The 12,988-nt window shown below is 41.6% G+C and overlaps 1 protein-coding gene across 1 annotated transcript; it reads right to left on the minus strand.

The window, feature by feature from the left end:
• Positions 1-2,232: 2,232 nt before the first annotated feature.
• LOC124013658 (ubiquitin thioesterase OTUB1-like) lies at positions 2,233-8,831 on the minus strand. The gene is made up of 7 exons (XM_046328033.1): positions 8,721-8,831; positions 8,034-8,101; positions 7,580-7,678; positions 5,631-5,749; positions 5,404-5,488; positions 5,062-5,256; positions 2,233-2,796 (listed from the first exon to the last, which is right to left on the minus strand). The coding sequence occupies exons 1-7, from the start codon at positions 8,764-8,766 to the stop codon at positions 2,599-2,601; spliced, it is 810 nt and encodes a 269-aa protein (XP_046183989.1). The 5' UTR covers positions 8,767-8,831; the 3' UTR covers positions 2,233-2,598.
• Between the last annotated feature and the right edge of the window lie 4,157 nt (positions 8,832-12,988).

Below are 12,988 nucleotides of genomic sequence, written 5' to 3' on the forward strand. Positions count from 1 at the left end.
GCCTTTCAGGTTATGTCCATATAGGACTCCTTTTACTGTGGATATAGATACTTTTGTACCTGTTTTCTCCAGCATCTTCACAGGGTCCTTTGCTGTTGTTCTGTGATTGATTTGCACTTTTCACACCAAAGTACATTCATCTCTAGGAGACAGAACACGTCTCCTTCCTGAGTGGTATGACGGTTGCGTGGTCCCATGGTGCTTATACTTACCTTCAGTCGTTGCTCCCAAGGGTGAACCAGACTTGTGGAGATTTTTTTTTCTTCCCCATGATGTCAAGCAAAGAGGCTGTACACTTCTGAGCCACTGGAATTGTGATACAGTGAATTATAAGTGAAATTATCTGTCTGTAAACAATTGTTGGAAAAATTACTTGTGTCATGCACAAAGTAGATATCCTAACTGACTTGCCCAAACTATAGTCTGTTAACAACAAATTTGCAGAGTGGTTGAAAAACTAGTTTTAATGACTCCAATCTAAGTGTATGTAAACTTCCGACTTCAACTGTATAGTACCAGTCAAAAGTTTGGACACACCTACTCATTGAAGGGTTTTTCTTTAGTGTTACTATTTTCTACATTGTAAAATAATAGTGAAGACATCAAAACTATGAAACAACACATGGACTCATGTCATAAACAAAAAAAGTGTTAAACAAATCAAGTTCCCACATATGCTGAACACTTGTTGGCTGTTTTTCTTTCACTCTGCAGTTCAACTCAATTGGGTTGAGGTCGGGTGATTGTGGAGGCCAGGTCATCTGATGCAGCATCATCACTCTCCTTCTTGGTCAAATAGCCCTTACACAGGCTGGAGGTGTGTTATGGTCATTGTCCTGTTGAAAAACAAATGATAGTCCCACTATGCGCGAACCAGATTGGATGGCGTATCACTGCAGAATACTGTGGTAGTCATGCTGGTTGAGTGTGCCTTTAATTCTAAATAAATCAGTGTCACCAGCACAGCACCCCACACCATCAGACCTCTTCCTCCATGCTTCACAGTGGAAACCACACATGCAGAGATCCTCTGTTCACCTGCTCTGCATCTCTGAAAGACATGGCTGTTGGAACCAAAAATCTCTAATTTGGACTCATTAGACCAAAGGACAGATTTCCACCGGTTTAATGTCCATTACTAGTGTTTCTTGGCCCAAGCCAGTCTCTTCATAATGGTGTCCTTAAATAGTAGTTTCTTTGCAGCAATTCGACCATGAAGGCCTGATTCACAGTCTCCTCTGAACAGTTAATGTTGAAATGTTTCTGTTATTTGAACTCTGTGAAGCATTTATTTGGGCTGCAATTTCAGAGGCTGGTAACTAACGAACTTCTCTGCAGCAGAGGTAACTCTGGGTCTTCCTTTCCTTTGGCAGTCCTCATGAGAGCCAGTTGTCAAAGCGCTTGGTTTTTACTACAGCACTCAAAACTAAGTTCTTGACATTTTCCGGATTGACTGACCTTCATGTTTTAAAGACTGTCATTTCTCTTTGCAAATGTAAGCTGTTCTTGCCATAACATGGACTTGGTCTTTTACCAAATAGGGCTATACCACCCCTACCTTGTCACAACACAACTGATTGGCTCAAACGCATGAAAGGAATTCCACAAATTAACAAGGCACCGGTTAATTGAAATGCATTCCAGGTGACTAACTCATTTTAAATAAAAAAATTAACTAGGCAAGTGCGTTAATAACAAATTCTTTAAAATGACGGCCTACCACCGGCCAAACCCGTACTACGCTGGGCTAATTGTGCACCACCCTAAGGGACTCCCAATCACAGCCGGATGTGATACAGCCTGGATTCGAACCAGGGACTGTAGCGACTCCTCTTGCACTGAGATGCAGTTCCTTAGACCGCTGCGCAACTCAGGAAGTAGCCTGAGGTGAGAGAATTCCAAGAATGTGCCCAGCTGTCAAGGCAAAGGGTGGCTACTTTGAAGTATCTAAAATAGAAAAATATATTGTTACTACATGATTCCCATACGTGTTATTTAATAGTTGATGTCTTCACTATTAAATTCTACAATGTAGAAAATAGTAAAAAAATACAAATAAAACTAGAGTATGTGTGTCCAAACTTGTGACTGCTACTGTGTGACACACGCACAGAGATAAGAACATTACATAGACACGGAAGTTATTCAAATACTCCATTTCAGATTGCTGCTATGCCCGCTGAAATGTGACAATACCAGACGAGTGACAAAGACATTAACATACAAGTCAAATAAGATGTAATCCCTTTAATAAAACTCATGAAACGCAGTGGACCAAAGGAAAATAATCCAACAAAAAAAGCAAGTTGATAACATTTACAACCACCAAAAAAAAAAAAAAAAAAACTGTACAACTATACTCCTGGATTCACTGCTATTTTTTGAAAATCATTTTTTATTAATTAACTTTTCTGTGATGAGGGGAAACAGGAGTGAAGAGGCGGGAGAAGAGGGCTGTATAATGTGATAGTTTTTTTCTCTCTCAGATACAATACTGTAACCTTCGTACACACGTATGCATCAACGTGGCAGTTGAAGTATTTCTCCACTGCCACTACAGCAGTGGAAGGGGGGGGGGGTCTCTAAAACAGCAGATTGTTATTTGTACAAGATGTCGTAGTGGCCGGGTCTATAGAGGAGGAAGACACGAGGCTCGCTGCCTTCAGGGAAGACGTGGTGGTTGACAGAGCCTCCCTCACCCCGGTCCATGTACTCCACTAGGATGGACACGTTCAAGGCCTGGGCCAAGGCAATGATGTGGATATGGTCACTTTCTTTAGACATGGGCTCCACCTCCTGGACAAGAGAAACACAGACGACAATTGAAGTGTTTTGACTTGTTATCGCTGTTACGCAAGACAGAAAAAGTAATGGAGACATTGGAATGTGCATGCTGCATACCCAAGAGGACCATGTAGGAACACTAGTTCTGACTCATTGCACACAACAAAGGTTCCGTTTTAGGACCACTATTGTTTTCACTATATATTTTACCTCTTGGGGATGTCATTTGAAAACATAATGTTATGTATGCGGATGACACACAGCTGTACATTTCAATGAAACATGCTGAAGCCCCAAAATTGCCCTCGCTAGAAGCATGCGTTTCAGACATAAGGAAGTGGATGGCTGCAAACTTTCTACTTTTAAACTCTGACAAAACAGAGATGCTTGTTCTAGGTCCCAAGAAATAAAGAGATCTTCTGTTGAATCTGACAATTAATCTTAATGGTTGTACAGTCGTCTCAAATAAAACTGTGAAGGACCTCGGCGTTACTCTGGACCCTGATCTCGCTTTTGAAGAACATATCAATACCATTTCAAGGACCGCTTTTTTCTATCTACATAACATCACAAAAGTCAGAAACTTTGTCCAAAAATGACGCAGAAAAATTCATGCTTTTGTCACTTCTAGGTTAGACTACTGCAATGCTCTACTTTCCAGCTACCCGGATAAAGCACTAAATAAACTTCAGTTAGTGCTAAATACGGCTGCTAGAATCCTGACTAGAACCAAAAAATGTGATCATATTACTCCAGTGCTAGCCTCCCTACACTGGCTTCCTGTCAAAGCAAGGGCTGATTTCAAGGTTTTACTGCTAACCTACAAAGCATTACATGGGCTTGCTCCTACCCATCTCTCTGATTTGGTCCTGCCGTACATACCTAAACGTACGCTACGGTCACAAGACGCAGGCCTCCTAATTGTCCCTAGAATTTCTAAGCAAACAGCTGAAGGCAGGGCTTTCTCCTATAGAGCTCCATTTTTATGGAACGGTCTGCCTACCAATGTCAGAGATGCAAACTCGGTCTCAACCTTTAAGTCCTTACTGAAGACTCATCTCTTCAGTGGGTCATATGATTGAGTGTACTCTATCCCAGGAGTGGGAAGGTGAACGGAAAGGCTCTGGAGCAACAAACCGCCCTTGCCGTCTCTGCCTGGCCGGTTCCCCTCTTTCCACTGGGATTCTCTGCCTCTAACCCTATTACAGGGGCTGAGTCACTGGCTTACTGGGGCTCTCTCATACCGTCCCTGGAGGGGGTGCGTCACCTGAGTGGGTTGATTCACTGATGTGGTCATCCTGTCTGGGTTGGCACACCCCCCCCCCCCCTTGGGTTGTGCCGTGGCGGAGATCTTTGTGGGCTATCCTCAGCCTCGTCTCAGGATGGTAAGTTGGTGGTTGAAGATATCCCTGTAGTGGTGTGGGGGCTGTGCTTTGGCAAAGTGGGTGGGGTTATATCCTTCCGGTTTGGCCCTGTCCGGGGGTGTCCTCGGATGGGGCCACAGTGTCTCCTGACCCCTCCTGTCTCAGCCTCCAGTATTTATGCTGCAGTAGTTTGTGTCAGGGGGCTAGGGTCAGTTTATTATATCTGGAGTACTTCTCCTGTCCTATTCGGTGTCCTGTGTGAATTTAAGTGTGCTCTCTCTAATTCTCTCTTTCACTCTTTCGGAGGACCTGAGCCCTAGGACCATGCCTCAGGACTACCTGACATGATGACTCCTTGCTGTCCCCAGTCCACCTGGCCATGCTGCTGCTCCAGTTTCAACTGTTCTGCCTTATTATTATTCGACCATGCTGGTCATTTATGAACATTTGAACATCTTGGCCATGTTCTGTTATAATCGCCACCCGGCACAGCCAGAAGAGGACTGGCCACCCCACATATCCTGGTTCCTCTCTAGGTTTCTTCCTAGGTTTTGGCCTTTCTAGGGAGTTTTTCCTAGCCACCGTGCTTCTACACCTGCATTGCTTGCTGTTTGGGGTTTTAGGCTGAGTTTCTGTACAGCACTTTGAGATATCAGCTGATGTACGAAGGGCTATATAAATACATTTGATTTGACGATTTGATTTGACAGCAGACAAAATTCAAGCCATATGTAAACAAATCATCAATCTAGCTTCTCGCCTTAAACTAGCGTTGTGTTTATTAAAACACTAACAAAAAAATTACACAAGAATAACAAGTGTTTCTTTTTGGGCGAGTAGAGATGGTTTCACCCTGTTTCAGAGTGTTTTCATCCGCTTCATACCTACTGAACACGACCCAATTGGAACCCACCTGCTGGCAGAACTCCTTGACGGATCGTCCACCCTCGATGAAGTGCTGGAAGAAGCCGTGCTCCCTCTGCAGGTAGCCCGAGGTGAGCAGCCGCAGGTACACCACGATGTAGTCTGACACACTCTGGTCTCTGAAGGAGCCCAGCAGCTCACGGAGGCCCGGCTGCTTCTCACACAGCTCCAACAGGTCCATGAACTAGGGGAAGAATTAACAATAATATGGTCAGTTAAGTGATGATTTTATGTGATGTCACTAACAGCGGTTAACATGTTCAGTATATGTGTAATGTGTGTGTGCTGTCACTGTTGTTCAAGTGTGTGTAATAATAGAACAGCAACTCACAGTATTGTGGAAGTCTTCGATGGTGAACTCTGTAAAACCCTGGTTGACCAGGTCCAGTTTGCTCTTTGCTGCCACTGCTTTGAACCTACAGCGACATACATTGAATCATCGGTATTCAGTAGCAATTAATGCAGCAACACTAACTAGATGACATCCATCTGTCGTATTACAGAGTCGGCTTTGCTGAACATCGAGGATCTAGATGCACTATGGAAGTGCTACGTTACCTCTGCAGCTCTTTGCTGTCTTCTAGCAGTGATTCGAGATGTGAAAAGCCAAAAGCTCTGTAGAAACAGTTCCCATCTGGCCGCGTCTTGCGGATATACGAGTATTTTTTGTGTAAATCCTAAGGGGGGGAAAAAACCAGGACAGAGTATACACAGTAAATACAATCGTAATGTGACTATTTCGAACCTTCAATAGATGTGGTCATAAGGATCTTTAGCGTTAAACCAGTAATATTATAATAAGCCATTTAGCAGACACTAGTCATGCGTGCATGCATTTTACATATGGGTGGTCCCGGGAATCAAACCCACTATCCTGGCTTTGCAAGCACCTTGCTCTACCCACTGAGCTACAGAGAAACAATGTTCCCTGCCACGAAGAGCGCAAAATACATTTCATCCCATGGAGAGAAGCACGAGACTGAACTTCACACAACTTTCTAGAGTTTTCCCCGTTAGTTAACACTATCAACGTTTCCCCAAGTGTGATTGAATCAACGCAATATTAGCCACTTTCAATGCAACATTCCGAAACAAAACGAACTATGCAAGATATTTTGTTGTATGCAGAGCGCATCAGAAGAGGATTCTACTGCGCACAACTCAACCCATACAGAGAACAGTGAGGCATAACCAATCAAAGCTCCAGTAGGCCTATATGCAAATAGACCATTGCCATATATGGATCTGTGCCATTTACTTAGAACTGGAGTGTTTACAGCATGGGCGGTCATGAGTAGATGCGCTTGTTTAGAGATCAAAGCATAAGCTGCATGTAGCCACATGTGCACATTTTGATCATATCCTTTGCTAGTTATTGAGTTTTAAGTCCAGTTATAGATAATTTGTAGTCAGCAATAGGGGAGTGATTGCTTCCAACAAGAGCAGAAAATGTGTACATTTCTAGACTTCTTTGAAAAGCTAGTCATGTAAAGAGCTTATTTTTTTTCTTCTTAAAGGGGCAGTGTTGTATTTTGAGACAGGAGGAATAAGCTAAGTAACCAATAGGCAGAGGGTAGCATAATTTGTCCGATTCTCTGTAATAATGGTATGGGAATCATGCATTTCTGTAAAGTGGTCTCTTGCATCAAACATTTTCAGTCACATCCTTGTCTGAAGTACCGGTGGATAAACAGGTTAATGTCAAACCCATCATGTTTTTTCTTCTTCAAAAGGTCTCATGGACTGAAAAGGAGACTTAAACATTTCTCAAGCCCATCAGACTGTTAAATAGCCATCACTACCACATTAGAGACTGCTGCCCTATATACATTGACTTGAAATCTCTGGCCACTTTAATAATGGAACACTAGTCACTTTTATAATGTTTACATATTTTGCATTACTCATCTCATATGTATATAATGTATTCTATTCTACTGTATCTTAGTCTATGCCACTGACATTGCTCATCCAAATATTTATATATTCTTAATTCCATTCCTTTACTTTGATTTGTAAGTATTGTGAAATTGTTAGATATTACGGCACTGTCAGAGCTAGAAACACAAGCATTTCGCTACACCTGCAATAACATCTGCTAAACACGTGTATGTGACCAATACATTTTGATTTGACTGTAGGCATTGAACACCACACATTGGCTGCTACTGTAGGCTGAATGATGGAACAGCTATTTCCATGTTAAAATGTTATGGGATGCATTTTCTCCATTGTTTCTTATGGTAGACCACTCTGGTAGGCCTACATTATGATCAAACAGCCACAGCCTACTTGGCCACTGTTAAAACTAACTTAAAGCAAGTACAGCCTCAGTGTTCACAGTAAACACGTGCTGGAAGTTGCACGGAATTTTCAATGTTCACTTTTGCGCTCAGCAGACTGGAAATTTGCTCAGTGCCAAAAAGGTTGAGGGAACATTGCAGAGGACCTGTATAAAGTCATGCAGATTCAAATCGTGTAATACAATATTGTTGTGGTTTACTTACCTTGATCTTGAGCTGATAAATGGTGTCTTCCACGGCATACTCTCTCTGCAACACTGATAGTTCCTGTCTGTCTGACACTAAAGGGATGCTAGTTGCGATCTAGACAGTCAAACAGACTGTTAAGGCACAGACATTTGTACGCACAGATTTATACAAACCAATATAAAAACAGGGTCTGCATTTAGACAGGCAGCCCAAATCTAATATTTTTCCCACACTAATTGGTATTTTGACCAATCAGATCAGCTCTGAAAAAGATCTAATGTGATTGGTCAAATGCCCAATTAGTGGGAGAAAAAAATATCAGAATTGAGCTGCCTGTCTAAACAGCCTGGGTGATCCAAAACACGTGATGCAAAGGCATGCAGTTCAACCTTCACATCAGACTTATGTCAGTCTAATTAAAAAACAGCCTGCACATTATCAATGTTTATTCAAGTATAAAATCTCTCACCTCCTGCTGGATTCGATCCTGCTGAGCCATAATAGCCTCATCATAAGCGAGGCAGTTTACTCCTCCCGCTAGAGAAGAAAAAAAAACACCATAGAAGTTTGTAAACATTTAAAAAAAGGCCAGTTCTGGTTATGTAATTTATACCACAACATGAGATTGATGACAGTAGGCATGTAGTTTAAGCAAATTCTGTAATCGCATATCAGTCTATTGATAAATATAAGTATTGAAGCTGGTTCACGTGGGGTGCAAGAGCAACGATGTGGTCAGCGTCTGACCATATTTTTGGAATAATTAGAATCGAGTCACTAACTAAGCTTGCGAACGTTAGTGCTAGCCAGCTAACTATCCAATTTCAGTTATGGCGTCAATAAACATTTGACAACCAATTGAAAGTCGGCAAAAAATATACTGTGAGTGAGAGCCTTCATTAGGTCGCATAAAAAACAATGTTGTTTACTCCATCCTCCCTAAAAATATAGCTAGGTCAAAATGCGTTTCTTTGTGTGTGTGACTTGAATGCTATGGCCTCCCCCATTCCCTTCTCATATTCATACAAGCAGCTTGTCCCTCAACTGCCATCACTAGATTACCTAACAGCCACATTACACCTCCATAAAAAATTACGTATTAATAGCCGAAGCCGGTTAGATTAGTTATCTTTCGTTTTGATGTTGTGTCACTCACCCTCCATCTCTCCCTGTGTTGTTTCCTGCTGCTGTTCCTCCGCCATTTTAGCTGTAGAATTCTATTTCCTTCGTCTCTCTGACCTCATTCTAAACTTCCGGGTTACACTAGTAGTGCAGGGATGCAATCTATACCTATATATAAATCATGTAATCATTATTCCAAACAGACGGAAAACTATAGTATCTATTGGACAAATTCAGGTAGTTCCCGCCCCGTTTCGTTCTGTTTGGTTCCCGGTGAATACACCCCCTGTGCCAGCAACTAGTGATTTTCTCTGACAAATGCACGTAAATACAGATATAACACATATTTAGAACGGGTCATCAGTTTCCTGGCTCAAATAACTATCTATTATTTACTTGCACCTAATGTGTGCAGATTTAAAACTTTTCAAATTTTATATAATATTTGTAATATTTGTTTTGGTCATTTATCAGACCAATTTACAAGACAAATTAGAGTTAAGTATCTTTCTCAAGGGAATGTCACAGATTTTTCACTTAGTCGGCTCGGGGATTTGGACCAATGACTTTTCGGTTACTGAACCAACGTCCTGAACTACAAGGCTACCCTAGTTTTTTTGTAGGCCCTCATTCTCAAACACTTGGGTCAGCTCATGTGCAAATGGATTATACAGTGCATTCGGAAAGTATTCATAACCCTTGTCTTTTTCCACATTTTGTTACGTTACGGTCTTATTCTAAAAATGGATTCGGCCTCCATCATTCTTAAATGGAAGAACTTTGGAACCACCAAGACTCTTCCTAGTGCTGGCTGCCCAGCCAAACTGAGCAATTGGGAGAGAAGGGCATTGGTCAGGGAGGTAACCAAGAACCAATGGTCACTCTGAGAGTTCCAGAATACCTCTGTGGAGATGGGAGAACCTTCCAGAAGGACAACCATCTCTGCAGCACTCCACCAATCAGGCCTTTATGGTAGAGTGGCCAGACGAAAGCCACTCAGTAAAAAGCACATGACAGCCCACTTGGAGTTTGACAAAAGGCACCTAAAGGACTCTCAGACAATGAGAAACAAGATTCCCTAGTCTGATGAAAGCAAGATTGAACTATTTGGCCTTAATGCCAAGTGTCACATCTGGAGAAAACCTGGCACCATCCTTACAGTGATGCATGGTGGTGGCAGCATCATGCTGTGGGGATGTTTTTTTTAGAGGCAGGGACGAGGAGACTAGTCAGGATTGAGGGAAAGATGAACAGAGCAAAGTACAGAGAGATCCTTGATGAAAACCTGCTCCAGAGCGCTCAGGACCTCAGACTGGAGCGAAGGTTCACCTTCCAACAGGACAACAACCCTAAGCACACAGCTTAGACAATGCAGGAGTGGCTTCGGGACAAGTCTCTGACACTCCCCATCCAACCTGACAGAGCTTGAGGAGCTGTAGAGAAGAATGAGAGAAACTCTCCAAATACAAGTTACAGACTCAAGGCTGTAATCGCTGCCAAATGTGCTTCAAAAAGTCCTGAGTAATGGGCCTGAATACCTTTGTAAATTAGATTTTTTTACACATTTGCAACACCAGTGTTTGCTTTGTCGTTATGGGGTATTGTGTGTAGATTTGGAAGGGGGGGGGCAATTTAATGTTTTTGAATAATGCTGTAACGTAACAAAATGTGGAAAAAGTCAAGGGGTCTGAATACTTTCCAAATTCACTGTATACACACACGGAGATGACAGCGGCATGATTTTGAAGGCACCACACATACATTTTGGCACCCCACACCATTGTAAAAATACTTTGTAAGCTATGAATCTCTACATTTAATATATAAAATCAATTTATTCAAGTATAACTACAGAAAGTTGTTACAGTCCCCACGTTGTCCTTGAAATTTAAAATGTAATAGAAATACTGTGGAATTTCATTCATGCCTATGGAGGACAACATCGGAGTGCAATTATGGCCAATTGTTGGCTTCAGCAAGCCAGGACTTCAGTACATAGTTGGTTATGTACAATTTTCCACACACACACCTCGGTTTGATATAGATAAATGGTCAAATCGTTTCACCACATATAAAATGTACACTAAACTAAACATGTTGAAACAATGATCAGACACTAGATTACGTGTTTTTATTGAGATAGAATGTCAAAAGGTAATTTTGTGACTTAAGTTCAAGCATCATAGGCCAGAAAAAGGAATGCAGCAGTTGACTTCTGATCCAAGAACCGTGGTCGAGAAACAGTTCAGCGCTTCTGGTAGTTCTGAACATTGGCGAGGATCCAACCGGATGGTCCTAATATGGCCACCGCAAAAATTGTCATGACGAAAGCGGTTTCCTGTGAACAGTGAGGCATGCAAGACTGTCATACTCATGCACGTCACCCAAGAACACAGGTTGGCAAGTCATATTATTGCCAATAATAAGGCATGCAAGAAATGCATCATTTTAAAACAGTCAACATAATTTGGATAAGTATATTTGGAAATGTCGTTGCATAATTGAAAACAGCTAGCCAACTACTATCTGAACTAGCTGGCTAGCTTCAAGGATTGCCTACTCACAGAACATGAAAATAACAAAACGGTTTATGAATATATTTGGCCTACTCACTGCAGCGCCGATTTGGTCTTTAGGGGGTTTACTGGATAACTTTGCTCGCTGGTTGATTGCACGTGTCCTCGAAGCCACAGTTGACCGTACTTTCAGCATTCCGCGCAGAAGGCCAGACATGATTCAACCGCATTAACAGGATCCGTTTATCAGGCTAGCTTGTTTGTGAGTTTGTTGCGTGTACTTTGCGTTGGTATTGTTTGAGACTTTATAGTCCTGACCTGCGGAAGCTACGTCATACGATCTTTAAAACTTTTCTCGTGGAAATTTGCTCAGTTTTGATTGGTAGACACAAAACCATCTCGACATGCAAGATGAGTGAATGTAGCCATTTTGGAAAGTAACAAAATATCACACAAGTGTTGTAACTTTGTCTCCTTTATTGACTGTTGTTTCACATTGACAAGAGAATGCAGAGTTTGAAGCTTTAAGTGCTTAGAGTCTCTCTAATGGAAAAAAACTACTGGACGTTGTGCAATCTTTATCAACCCGACACACTCAATTACTAGTGATTCAGTAGTTAACACTAAGTCCAAGACTTCCAAACAGTGACAAATACTATTGTACCAGAAATGGTTATTTATCTGAACATCAAAAAATACTTGCAGCTTAACAGTGAGGGGTCACTTTAGGCTGAACAACTACAGACACAGCTTAGTTAAGGCAGCATTATAGTCACTCAGAGAGGTATTAGGCAGAGAAGGTGGAGGAGAGAAGGCTTAGTTTGTTGCACTAAATGAAGGATAATTTTCCAACACTGGAACAACGTTTTGAGGATATACTGATGGGATCATTCTAAACAAAACGCACCTTATAGCAGAAAGTATTTCAGCAATAAGGATTGTGTGTGGGCTACCCAAAACACAAACATTAATAACACGCACAAATTACTACATTCGACATACAGACATACATTGAGCAAACAGTTTTATAACATGAAGGATCACGCATGTTAACCAAGTCCCTTCAACTTGAGTGGTTATTCAGTGCAGATATGAATAAAGAGGTGGTCCTTGGCAGGCCGAACCAGTAGTGTAGAATCACAGTGTCTATATGAGAAGAACGTGCTTATTTTGATAAGTCTCTATGTCCCACCATGTCTCATTCTTGGAAGACATGGTTTTGGTACCATTAGACAGTGGTGAGGTTTCCAGCTACTTGTTGGCCCCACTGACCATGTTAGCTTAAATGATGGTGAACAGTGTTATTGATGTTATTCATGTTGCACAAGCCAGTTGACTATGCATTGCTGGTGCATGTGAGAAGGTGAATGCTGATTTTGAATTAGCCCATTGAGACGGTGAATGCTGATTTGAATCAGCCCATTGAGAAGGTGAATGCTGATTTGAATCAGCCCATTGAGAAGGTGAATGCTGATTTGAATTAGCCCATTGAGAAGGTGAATGCTGATTTTGAATTAGCCCATTGAGAAGGTGAATGCTGATTTTGAATTAGCCCATTGAGAAGGTGAATGCTGATTTTGTATTAGCCCATTGAGAAGATGAATGCTGATTTTGTATTAGCCCATTGAGAAGGTGAATAATGATTTTGTATTAGCCCATTGAGAAGGTGAATGCTGATTTTGTATTAGCCCATTGAGAAGATGAATGCTGATTTTGTATTAGCCCATTGAGAAGGTGAATAATGATTTTGTATTAGCCCATTGAGAAGATGAATGCTGATTTTGTA

The sequence above is a fragment of the Oncorhynchus gorbuscha genome, linkage group LG25 (assembly GCF_021184085.1).
Source record: "Oncorhynchus gorbuscha isolate QuinsamMale2020 ecotype Even-year linkage group LG25, OgorEven_v1.0, whole genome shotgun sequence".
Classification (NCBI taxonomy): domain Eukaryota; kingdom Metazoa; phylum Chordata; class Actinopteri; order Salmoniformes; family Salmonidae; genus Oncorhynchus; species Oncorhynchus gorbuscha.